This window comes from Ranitomeya variabilis, chromosome 5, assembly GCF_051348905.1.
Source record: "Ranitomeya variabilis isolate aRanVar5 chromosome 5, aRanVar5.hap1, whole genome shotgun sequence".
Taxonomy (NCBI): domain Eukaryota; kingdom Metazoa; phylum Chordata; class Amphibia; order Anura; family Dendrobatidae; genus Ranitomeya; species Ranitomeya variabilis.
In genome coordinates, this window is record NC_135236.1 from 551,298,619 (window position 1) to 551,311,922 (window position 13,304).

The following is a 13,304-nucleotide window of genomic DNA, read 5'->3' on the forward strand; positions in this document are numbered from 1 at the left end:
ACAATTGATCTTTCAAGTCATCAACCCACAAATGCATAGCCCGCGCCACGGACGTTGCCGCTATATTTGTGCGGATTACCGCTGCTGAGCTCTCCCAGGCTTTTTGAGTCCATCTACCTTACGATCCATCGGCTCCTTTAAATTAGAGGAGCCCTCAAATGGAATGGTGGTTCTCTTGGAAACTTTCGCAAGAGGAATGTAAATTTTTGTGATATCCTCCCAGTCCTTGACTTCATGATCAAAAGGGAGGTGGAGTCTAAAGTCTTTAGGAATTGATAGCCTCCTTTCTGCTTCTTCCCATTCTTCTAGAATCATAGAACTTAACTCCTCGTCTCCCAGATCTGGTTCAAAAGAGCTGTCCTCGGACGACAGATCCGATTCTGTCTTTTCTTGGATCTCTGCAGATCCTGGGGGTCAGACTGTATGGACTGGGGAAATGTTAAGCCAGATATTGAGGCCTGCACCTCCTCTCTGATAATGGCTCTCATATTTGTCATCAGAGAGGCCTGTTCTTCACCCACGATACGACTGGTACATGACTCGCACAGGGATTTCTGCCAGGAGTCATTCAGTCTTATGGCACAAATGGGACATTTCCTGCACTTTCCAGATTTCTTAGCCGTAGACGCCTATAATGTATAATATACATACAGGTAAAGTTCGTATGGGCTATTCTGAACAAAGTCTGTGAGGCAGCAGGACTGCCTGGGACTCACATGCGTCGGGGCCTCCTGCAATGCCTCCGGTTTTGGATTGTCCTCCATTGTGCTGGATAAGTCCCCCAGTCCCCACATACCTTTTTATATTGTTGCCGCCATGTTCCGGACCTCCCTCGCTACGGGAACAGAAGGAGATGCAGATGCTGACCCATGCTGCCGGCCACGACCCGGAAGTGACGAGTGCGACAGCCGCAAACCGGAAGCGACTCACGCAGGAGCGCGATCCGGAAGCAAGCACGCTCCGCGCTCCCGGACTGCAGCCACCCCGATTCCAGCCCTCCACGATGACCTGCGGCATCACCCCCCCGAAACCACCTGCCAGGATCCTACCCAGCAGAGGGCGCCACACTAGCAGGTACATCTGGGTCTTGCATCCAGGGTCGAGAGCCCCCCCCCAGGGGGAAGCGACTCTTAAACCAGGAGCAGCGCTACACCGGTTGAAGCTGAGGGACCCTATAGCTCGGGTGTCAGCTCGGCAGAGTCTTCTAGTGGGAAGGACGAGGCCGGGCCCCCCCGATCCACACTCTGCACAGAACAGACGGATGACTCTCGTCATTCCAATCCACAGTGGGACAGGAAAAACACTGAAGGGTGGAAGGGGGAGGGTCCTTTTAAACTCTCGTGGTTTCCTGTCCCACTATGGATAAGAAGGACGTCCTCTATGGTGCGGTCAGGATGGATTCCTGGAAATACAATTACCAGTAGGTCTAATTACCGTTTTTCTGCTGATGCTCTCTGCTAGTGCTCCCAATGAGCTTCTGCTATCAAGTCCTAGGTATTTGTGCTGCTGCTCTCCCTGTATGTCAGGGGTGGGCAATAAATTTTCCCAAGGGGCCACATGAAACTGTCACTGTTGTGGATGGCCGAACAAATCGGCTGACTTATAGAGGCCGTCCAAAACCAAAGGTGAATTTCATACTTAATGTACCTATTTAGTGTAATCTAATCTCATTACATTATGATTTCTGTTTTTTTTTTTTAAACTTCTAGCAACATTTTGTTTGAGATTCACCAGTGAATGCTGGGATACTCAAATGACCAGTCATCAGGGGTCAAAGGTCTCTGCAACTTCTCTGAAATGAGGCATCATCAGTGATGACTTTCAGGGGCTGTTAGTCCTGCTCACCTGATAAGGCGTTGGTTGTAAATTCTGACATATATATACTCAGTATGAGCTCCCTGTGCTATATTTCTTTGAAGGCACAGTGACAATTTGCTCCCTTGCTGGAGACAAGGAGAGGAGACAAGCCCGGCATAAGAGCGAACTGTCAGTCCAAATTGTAAGGAGGCAATGCGGCTAGCAGGGACTAGTCTAGTCTCTGAAACAGATGCCACTGATGATGCTTCATTTCAAGGTGTGGAAATCGGCTGTGGCAGAGACCGCAGTCTCTGCTCCCTGACGTCCCATGTGAGTATCCAAAATGCACTGGCATTCTCAAACGAAATGTTGGAAGTAAAAAAACAAAGAACAAGCAAGACAGGAAGTTATAGAGGCAACAGGTAGAAATTGTGAGAAAGTATGTTAGAAAAGTGATTACATTATTGAATTAAATGGACGTCTATGAAATTTACCTTTGGTTTCAGACCGCCCTTTTAATTCTGCATAATGTTAATTTTATTGCTTTTATAATAAGCAGTTGATTATAAGGTTGTTTACATGAGCGTATTAAAAAAATCATTTTAATCCAGAAAGACTATTTTCTGTCTATATTCTCATCTGTATAGAGCACCCTTTTTTATACATCAGAAGTGAAAAAAACTTACAAGAACAGATAGTGTCCTATGTTAGTAATAGAAATGTTTGTAAAAATTGGATGCTATATGGGATCCGATTTTTTTTTTAAAAATTTGCACACCCATAGACTTCAACAGGCGAGTTTCATCTGAAATAAAGAGATTGGTGCGTGCTATGATATTTCTCAGACACTTTCAAACTGTGATGTAAATGGGTTAATTCCATAACATTGCTCGTAGTGCTGTCTGTCTGAGGTCTGGTTTTTCTTTCACAGACCTTACTTGGATTGAAAATAGTTGTGTGAATGTATCCCGATAATACCTGCTGCAATAAAGCTTATCGTAACAAGTATTGGGCCGGGTGCCCACGATCTGGTACTAGCCGCACTTTGGACCGGATCATATGTTCCCTGCATCCAAAGCGCTGCCATCTATTGAACGCAGCTAAATCTGCATGTATTCACTGAACCCTGCGGATTTACCATAATACATTTCTATTGATGTAATTTCTCTTGCGGAGATGTTAGAAATTGCCATGCTGCGGTCTGCAAAGACATGCTGCATGTTGATGTCAGCGGGAGATCCGCAGACTACTATGCACGCATGGTGGACATGGGATTTCTAGAAATCCCATCCACGGTGCTGTCACAGATGGCAGCTGTGGGTTTGCATCTGCATAAGTACACAGTATCAAATCTGCAGCGGTTCCTGGTCATGAGCACATACCCTTACATTCAATCAAGCAATATATAAATTGTGAACATTGGGACAAAAGTTGCCCAACCCTGCTCCATATGCATAGATCCACAGCACATATGGGGCAGGAGGCGACAGGCGGAGGGGGATGGGAAGATCTTTATTGCAGTCTATGGTGTGGATGTGATAAGCCACAGATCAGGGGATATACAACGGCACAAGCTCGGCGCAAAGGGGAGTAAAGGGTTAACCTTCTCATACAAAGATGAGGCGGCAGCAGAGTACATGGCGGGGTGGAAGAGCAGTTTGGGGAGCACATAGAAAATCCCATCTAAAGGCTGCATGCTCAGTCAAAACTACAGTGGCTGTAACCAGTTACTGCAGATTCACCCCCTATACATTTGTAATAGTGTGGATTTGCAGTACCCAGCCACAACAATTAAAGAAATGATTTAGCTGCTGTTCTGACAGGTATGAAAAACTTCCGTCCACCCCCAATGATCAGATATTGATCACCTAGCAAAAGGATAGGCCATCATTAAAGTAGTAGTCAACCACTTTAAGACTTTATTTTTCTCCTTATTTCTGTGTAGGAGTACCAGTCCATAGAGCTTTTCCTCCAGTATGTAGTACAAACCTTGGATGACAACTTCCACCTCTGCTTACAACGCCGAGCTCTACATAAATCTCTATGTAAGCTCATGCTCTCTTGTGACAAGACTTTCTGTAATGTCAAGTAAGTGTGGGAGTGGGCAGGGATGGTGCTAGTGTATGACCCCTATAAGATATAGTCTGCATTCCGATGTTCTACGAGTGTAGACTCCCCTACAAATGGATAATCTACTTGGTTTACCTTATTTCAGTAGCTATAGCAATAGTCAACCAAAGTGTTCTGTATCGGCACCTCCAGAAGGACTTCCTCTGCCTGCCATTGTTCGTAGATGGCATATATCTACTACCATATGGCCATCCATCTCTTCCTCCTTTATTTTTTGATGGATTTGTAATATTTTGCAGACAAGTCGTTGACTGGCTGATTGATGTTGTGAAACGAATTCCTGAGACTGGTCAGGAGGATTCCTCACAGTGCAACCTACAGAGGTAATGAGAATGTATATTTTATGTATTGCCTACTTTCAATTAATCAGAAAACAAAAGCAATCTATGCTCTTGTTTCCGTGGCCCAGGACCGTTTTTCTTCTACAACGTATGCTCTCCATAGCTGTAGATGTGGATAATTCTCCTACAATGAGCTCAAATAAAATGGCAGAATATATATTTCCGTATATGCTGGTCCTAAACACAAGACAACAGAGGTATGTTTTATGTTAAATTGCATCTATGTAAAACCATTTATAGTCATGCTAACCAAAACCTCAATATACAGCTCTGGCAAAAATTAAGAGACCACTGCAGTTTCATAAAAATCAGCTTCTCTACATGTCTGACAGCCATTCCATTCCAGTGTCAGTTGAATTCTAACCAGAGTACACCTCATTCTACTTAATGTGCTTCTGATTAGGTGATCACCTGAACCAAACCTTATTTAACAAAGGAAAGTATAAATAACACTGCTGTGGTGTTCACAATCCTCTTGCAATAGGACAAGCTGGATGGCAAAACAAGTGCTACTAATATCCCAAAAGTAATAGGAATGAAAAAATAACTTTTAACCATGCCAAAGGAGTTTAAAAGAAAAGTCTTGAGTGAGGAAAAGGCCTCAATTCTGGCTTTACTAGCAGAGGGACACAGTGAGCGTCATGTTGCCTCCATCCATAAAATTTCTAAGGCTAGGTTCACATTGCGTTAACAGCAGCCCGTTCAACACATGCGTTAAAAGGGGTGCTGTTAACGCAAGTGCCGATATGTCGTTGCGCTAGCGCGGATGAAGCTAGCAGATGCTCTATCTGCGCTAGCAGTGACGGACCCGGAAACACTGCAGCCCGCGTCCCAGGGTCCATCACTCAATGACGGCACATCGCTAGCACATGCCCATTGTGGCGTCCACTTGATATGTTCTAAAGCTAGCATCTAGGGCTTAAGCTGTAAAGGCTTATTAACATTATATTAACAATTTTTAGTTAGATCAAGAGAATATAAGAAACTTTTGTAATATATCTTGTCGGAGAAATATGCTTCCTCCACTTCTCTCCTGCCTCCTGAACTCACTGCAGGCAGCATGGTGGTTGAATGGTTAGTACTGTTGCTTTGCAGAGTTTGTCTAGGTGAAATGCCACCAAGGACAACAGCTGTATGGAGTTGGTGGGTTTCCTCTCACACTTGAACACATACTGGGAATCTTCGATTGTCACCACTATCCCCACTTAAGCTCATAATATCAGTATAACGTTAATCCTATAGTGTATCAAGAAGCATAATGAATATAATATTCATGCCTGACTACCAACACGCTGAGGTGTCAGATTGACGCTGCCTATTAAAGTCCGTATATTGGAGAATACCTTTTTTTGTTTTTGTTTTTTTTATCGTAGCCTCCAGAGACCCACGACTGTTTCTAGGCAGAATTTAGCAAATAGAGCTACTATTTACTGTCCTTAGAGCCCCCTGAAAAGGTTCTGAGCCATTCACCAATGAGGCAATTAAAATCTCGTTATAAAATTTGGCATTCCTACTTTCGTGCTACTACTTTTTGGTGTTTCAGAAGCTGGAGAAAAAGGAGGAATATAATTAAATGCCATTCTACATAACATACACCAGTTTTCCACACGAGAAAAGATTACCCCCAGTCTCATTGGTGGCACTAAGCATAAAATCTATATCCTCATGTATCAGAACACAAAGGTCATGCAAGTAGGGTAAATGTAGTAAATTAAATTCTTGTTTTCACCGGGAATTTCTAAAATCATAAATTATCCTTAACCCCTTAACGACCGCCACCAAATAAACTCTCCAAACTGCCCCCAGACAACAGACATTGCAGGTAAAACTGTCTGGGAGCTAATGACACCCCTTCTTCATCAAGGCTATCACGTGTTCACCGATAATTACTACAAGAGTATCCCCCTATATAAATCCCTCCACATTACAAATACAGGGGCCTGTGGGACAGTCAGAAGAAAACTAGTAGGTTTTTCGTAACAGTTGGTTTCCAGACATTTGGAGAAGGGGGCGTCATTTCCACAAGTGCAAGTGACCAAATTCTTGCGGTGAAGTGGAATGACAAGGATGTCTACATGCTGACCATACCGCATGCAGAAACCACTGTCTGTCGGAGACAGGTATGTCACCAGGGACAAACAAAAATGGTCTTCATCACTGATTTTAATAAATTTATGGGTGGCATTGACTTGTCAGACCAGATGCTACAACTATACCCGGTGAAGCAGAAGACCAGGTCCTGACATAAAAAGTAACAAGGAGTCCTAATGTTTCTCAAGTTCCAGGAGAAAATGGTCAAGTGTCTATTTGACTCAACGGCACAGGAGGCAGTCTTTGCGTTAAAAAGTTACTTGGGGGTTTTGTGGGGTTTTTCTTCTATTTTTGGTGCCTTAGGGGCTGTTCAAAATGCGACAGGGTGCCCGCAATATTTCAGCCAAATTTCCAAAATTCAATTATTGCTCCTTCAATTTCAAGCCTTGCCGTTTGTCCAAACAGACCTTTTTGACTTGTAAGAAAAGGGGTTTGCCACTTGCAGAAGTAAAAAAAAAACAGGTTTTGAAAATTTGTTGAGTAAAATGAGAAATTGCTGCCCTATTCTAACAAATGATGTTTCAAAAGTGAGATGTAAAGTAGACATATGGGAAATGTTACTTATTATTTTGTGTGGTATAACAATCTGACTTTAACGCATAAAAATGTAAAGCTTCAAGGCTGCAAAATTTTAAAATGTCAATATTTTCGTAAAGGTCAAAATTGGTTCCGTCACTAAGGGGGTAGTAGACAGTTTATCAAATTTTTCATGTTGAACCTGATATAAAATGCGATAGTGGATACAGAGCTGAATAACACTAATTTCAAGGACATCCCTTCTGACAGCACAAACAGGAGGTAGTTCTTCGTATCCTTGATAGGGATATGAACACAGAAGAGGTTAAATGGCCCTCCCCACCACCCTACAATGTTTCCTCTCCCTATCAGGGACAAACGCAGAAGCGGAGCACACAGGTGCAAAGATTCTGGGATAAGAATCTCCATGTCTGAGAGCCTCGCTGATGTTCTTCGGGGTCTGGTCGAGCTGGTGGCTTCTGGAGCAGCTGCCTGCATCCCTCTAGAGGGCTCTGTGGCTTTGGGGACCATGTCTGGTCGTGCAGGCTCCGACATCACGCTGATACCAGAGAGGTCCGTCAGAGTCCAGTCGAGCTGTGTGCTCCCAGAAACTGCCTTATCCCTCTTCAGAGGGCTCTGGGCATCGGTTGTCAGTTTTGGATTGTGTGCACGGGGTTGGCTTCCGACCGGCAGCGCGCTACCCTGAGGGAACCTCTGGTGCACCGTGTCATCTGTGGGAGCGCCGGTGATGCGGCTTCTGGGGGCATGTCTGCAGGGTGTCAGATGGCAGGACAGGGAAAATGGCGCCATATACCAGAGTTTCTACTGTAGCTGGAGTGCATTCGAGGCGGAGCTTGCGCAGTATGACAAACACCTGCAGGAGATCAACTGGGATTGGCAGCGGCTGGGGCTCAGGAAGACGAATCAGATGTCCTGAAGCTGGGTAAGGCTGACTACTTAAGGGGTGAGGGACAGCTGGCAGAACTCTTGCTTTAGTATGGAGAGTGCTAGCCGTTCTGATGTCCAGTCCTTAGAGCCATCCTTGGATCATGTGAGTAAAAGCGTAGTATATCGCACTACTAAGCACTAGCTACAGGAGCCTTCTCCATATACTGTTTTTTAGGGCAAAGACTCCTAGATGGTCCACCTCTGCATTCAAAAGGCTAGCAGATGTTCCATATGGAGCGCCAGGTTCACAGAGAGATATAATAAGAATCTCTGAATGCTGCATTTCCAGATTACTTAAAGGGAACCTGTCACCCCCAAAATCAAAGGTGAGCTAAGCCCACCGGCATCAGGGGCTTATCTACAACATTCTGTAATGCTGTACATAAGCCCCCAATGTATCCTGAAAGATGAGAAAAAGAGGTTATATTATACTCACCCAGGGGCAGTCCCGATTCTGTTCTGGTCCGATGGGCGTCGCGGTCCGGTCCGGGGCCTCCCATCTGCTTACGATGACAAGAGGACGTCAGTTACGGGCAGCACGGTGACGCAGTGGATAGCACAGCAGCCTTGCAGCGCTGGAGTCCTGGGTTCAAGCCCCACTAAGGACAACATCTGCAAAGAGTTTGTATGTTCTCTCTGTGTTTGCGTTGGTTTCCTCCCACATTCCAAAGACATACTGATAGGAAATTTAGATTGTGAGCCCCAACAGGGACAGTGATAATAATGTGTGTGCAAAACTGTAAAGTGCTGCGGAATATGTTATTATTATTACAGTTTCCACTCTAATGCCGTCACAATCCCCTCATCCTAACAGACCCAGATGGGACATGGATCCAAATTTAGAGGAAGGAGAATTCTGGCTATTCTGATCCGGACACTGGAGAAGGCGAAGGTTCCTCAGTAGTGCTTCCTGAAGAGATACTTGTTTTCCTCTGAGAACACGGATGTGCTCTTACAAGCTATTGGAGGCACCATGAAAATTGAGGACTATACTGAACCACTGACTGTCAGGGATAAAATGTTCGGGGGTCTAAGAACCCGTAGGAACAGTTTTCCCAGTTAATAATCGTTATAACAGCAATGATACTGGAAGAGTGGGAAGATGTGGGGAAAAAAGCTGGTTGTCCAAAGATTTTAAGTGCCGCCTTCCCTTTGATCCAGAAGAGACCAAGGTGTGGGAAACAGTCCCAAAAATTGACATACCAGTATCAAGGGTCTCTAGGAAAATAGCAATTGCCTTCAAGGACTCCTCTGGCCTTAAGGTACCTTCACACTAAGCGACTTTGCAGCGAGAACGACGACGATCCGTGACGTTGCTGCGTCCTGGATAGCAATCTCGTTGTGTTTGACACGCAGCAGCGATCTGGATCCCGCTGTGATATCGCTGGTCGGAGCTAGAAGTCCAGAACTTTATTTCGTCGCTGATCACCCGCTGTCATCGCTGGATCGGCGTGTGTGACGCCGATCCAGCGATGTGTTCACTTGTAACCAGGTAAATATCGGGTTACTAAGCGCAGGGCCGCGCTTAGTAACCCGATATTTACCCTGGTTACCATTGTAAAAGTAAAAAAAAAAACAGTACATACTCACATTCTGATATCTGTCACGTCCCCGGCGTCCACAGGGTTACGCGCTGCTGCTCAGAGCTTCCTGCACTGACTGTCAGCGCCGGTCGTAAAGCAGAGCACAGCGGTGACGTCACCGCTGTGCTCTGCTTTACTGCCGGCGCTGACACATTCAGTGCAGGAAGCTCTGAGCAGCAGCGCGTAACCCTGTGGACGCCGGGGGGACGTGACAGACATCAGAATGTGAGTATGTAGTGTTTTTTTTTTACTTTTACAATGGTAACCAGGGTAAATATCGGGTTACTAAGCGCGGCCCTGCACTTAGTAACCTGATGTTTACCCGGGTGCTGCAGGGGGACTTCGGCATCGTTGAAGACCTTTTCAATGATGCCGAAGTCGTTCCCCTGATCGTTGGTCGCTGGAGAGAGCTGTCTGTGTGACAGCTCCCCAGCAACCACACAACGACTTACCAACGATCACGGCCAGGTCGTATCGCTGGTCGTGATCGTTGGTAAGTCATTTAGTGTAACGGTAACTTTAAAGATCCGATGGACAAAAGATCAGAAGACCTCCTTAAGAAGGCTTGGGAATTGTCTGCAGCTATTATAAAAAGATTGCAGCCACCTCCTTAGCCAGTTCAGAGTCTATGGGTGGATGAGCTGGAGTCATATTAAAAACAACTCCCAGGGAAGAAATCCTGAAATCGCTACCTTTTTACTAAAAAGGCAACCGATTTCATGGCAGATCATGCAGCAGCCAGTCCGGTTTGCAGCAAGGAATAATGCATTATTAAACGATCATTATTACTAATCAAACACAGCAAGGTAGGCTATGTGGATAAGATCATGGACAGTGGATACCCAGTCAAAAATAAGTTATGCTCGATACCCTTCTCTGGCCTACATGTGTTCAGACCAGTCCTGGATGAGTTGCTTGAGAAAGCATTTGATAAAAAGAAAGGCTTCTCTGAAGAAAAACCAAAGCGGATGCCGGTGTTTCGGAAGACTCGCTCTCATCCCAGTAAGGACTATAGAGGGAAGGGGAAGTCGGGCAGGTGAAGCTACCCCAAGGGTGGCAGAGGTAGAGGCTCTTCAGGACCAAGACCCAGCAGACAATGATGCCAGGGTTGTTGGGGGGAGACTTTAGTACCTCCTGGGGGGCTGGCAGGAAATTTCCAAAAATCCATGGATTCTGTGGACAGTTGCTCAGGGGTACAGGATAGTTCACCCAGTCACCCCCCCAGAAGATACTGTGCAGCATCTACCCAGTCTCCAGTGGTCCACCAGAGGCTCCTAAAGGATATAAAAACTTAGACTTGCAGGTCATAGTTCAGGTGCCACATTCCCAACTATTCCAGGCACACTATTCCAGTCTGTTTTCCAGAAAAAAGCCAGGAGGGGAGTACCGAACAATCAACCTGAAACTACTAAACCGGTGGGTGGTCTACAAACGGTTCAAGATAGTCACTCAGATCGGTCATACCTCTGATCAAAAAAGGACTCTGTAATGAGCATGCTGGATTTAAATAGTACCTATTACCATGTACCTATCCATACCTTGCACCAAAAATCTCAGGTTTGCGATAAAGAACCAGGGGAAGGTACAGAATTTCCAATTTCGGTGTCTTCCATTCGGTCTCTCTCCTGCGCTCTGAATTTTCAGAAACTCGTGGTGGACATAATGGCTTTCCTAAGGGAAAAGATCCTCATCGTCCCATACTTGGACGACCCACTCCTGGTAGCACTCTCCAGAGCAGATGGAGGAATATCGAACAACCATGACAGTCCAGGAGAGGCTGGGGTAGTTAATAAACCTAAAAACATTAAGTCTCAAAACAGAAAGAAGCTATTTCTGGGTGTACTCCTAGATTCCGAGTAGGAATACTCCTTCCTTCCGCTGCACAAACAGCAGAAAATCTGAATGATTGTCTACTCAGAAGCAAAAGTATATCCCAATCAGGAAAGCCATGAGAATCCTAGGTTTAAAGGGAACCTCTCACCAGGTTTGGCCGATACGAGTTACGGTTACCCCTTTTCAGGGCTTATGTACAGCATTGTATAATGCTGTAGATAAGCCCCCGATCTGACCTGCAAGAGAAGAAAAATAACTTATACTCACCTGGGGGCGGTTCGGTCCGATGGGTGTCGCAGTTCCTGGTCTGGTGCTTCCCATCTTGTGATGCCGCCCTCCTGCTTGCTTCATGTGGATGATGTCTGTGTCATCCACATGGGCTCCCCGTGTGCAGGCATACTTATCTGGCCTGTTGAGGGCAGATCAAAGTACTGTAGTGTGCAGGCGCCAGGAAAGGTCAGAGGCCCAGCGACTGCGCACTGCAGGAATTTGCTCTGCCCTCAACATGGTAGATAAATGTCTGTGCAGGAACGTGATGCCGGGGAGCATGTGAAGCAAGCAGGAGGATGGGGATCACAAGAAGATGGGAGTTGCCAGACCAAAACCAGCGACACCCCTCAGACTGGACTGCCCCCAGGTGAGTAAGTTATTTTTCTTTTACAGGTCAGGTTGGATCGGGGGCTTATCTACAGCATTATAGAATGCTGTAGATAAGCCTTGGAAGGTGATGGCCATAACTCATATTGGCCAAATCTGGTGACTGGTTCCTTTTTAATGACCTCATGCATTCCCAGCATCCAATGGAGTCTGTTCCATTCATGAATCTTGCGGCGGGAGGTCCTTTCGGCTTGGGTCTGCAGAGGCTTCACTGGACAACAGGATGTTGGTATCCGAAGTGTTGGTGGACCAGAATAAATAACCTTGGGAAAGGAAGACCCTGGAAAGTGTAACCATGTGAGCATCACTATGGATGCAAGCTCAGATTGGGCAGCCCACATAGGACGTTACCTCCGAAGAACATGGTCCGCATCTGTGCGCAACAGCTCCTCAAACCACAGGGAGGGATCTCAGAGCAGTTTGTGAAGCACTGCAGAGATGTCAAGTGAAGCTAAAAGATCGACACGTCAGTCTTTTCGGACAATTCTACCACAGTATCCTTCCTCCTGCACCAGGGAGGTCCAAGGCGCCGTCACTTACAGGAGATTTCATGAAAAATATTTTCCTGGGCAGAAAACATGGTGAGATCAATCACTACAGTGCTCTTGAGGGCTCAAAAAAAAAATCAGATAGCAGACTTCCTAAGCAGAGAAAAGGTTCAACCCTTGGAGTGGTCTCTAAACAAGGAAGTCTTTTCTTGGCTGACATAGCACTGGGGTACCCCAAAAATAGACCTATTCGCCTCAAGAAAAAAATGTCAAGACGCGAGAGTTCTTAAATAAAACCAGGAGACAATCCAACCGGGGTGGACGCCTTGGCACAGAACTGGAATATGGGGCTGGCATACGCCTTCCCACCACTCATATTAATTCATAGAGTATTGAGGAAGATCCAGTACAGCCGGACAGCTGTGATCCTAATAGTCCCCTACTGGCCCAAAAGGAGCTAGTTTTCCCAATTGAAGTGGATGGTGTTAGAATATCCTATTCTCCTGCCACCAAGACAAGACCTTCTAAGGTAGGGCCCTCTTTTCCATAAAAATCTGAAGATGTTACACCTGTAAGCCTGGATCCGGAGAGGGAGATCCTGAGATCAAAAGGTCTGTCGGAGTCAGTCATCTCTACTGTCCAAAAGAGCAGGAAACCAGTAACTTCAGCCATATATCTCAAGAACTGGAAGAAATGCTGTTCACAAAGTAGAGTCCCAATTTCCATCACTCAGGGTCCAGATATTCCTCATTCTAGACTTTCTTCAGTCTGGGTTCGATAAGAATCTGAGACCTAATACATTTGAAGGTACAGATATCGGCCCTGGAATCATTATTTGATTATCTGCTGGCCAACCATCCTTGGATAGTAAGATTCGTTAATGCTATTCAGCGAAGTAAACCTACAATACGAAGCTCAGT

The 13,304-nt window shown here is 45.7% G+C and overlaps 1 protein-coding gene across 7 annotated transcripts in view; it reads left to right on the forward strand.

The window, feature by feature from the left end:
- The window catches only part of SIMC1 (SUMO interacting motifs containing 1), a 169,427-nt gene that overhangs the window by 27,996 nt on the left and 128,127 nt on the right, over nt 1-13,304 (forward strand). For 4 of the 7 annotated variants that reach the window (XR_013215837.1, XR_013215839.1, XM_077265894.1 and 1 more), the window contains exons 5-7: nt 3,743-3,885; nt 4,167-4,250; nt 4,337-4,465. Coding sequence is in view for 4 of the 7 variants with exons in the window: in XM_077265894.1 (XP_077122009.1) it covers nt 3,743-3,885; nt 4,167-4,250; nt 4,337-4,465 (356 nt within the window). In the remaining 3 variants the exon portion in view is untranslated. The remainder of the gene's footprint in view (nt 1-3,742; nt 3,886-4,166; nt 4,251-4,336; nt 4,466-13,304) is intronic. The other 3 variants (XR_013215838.1, XM_077265895.1, XM_077265898.1) reach the window with 1 other exon arrangement.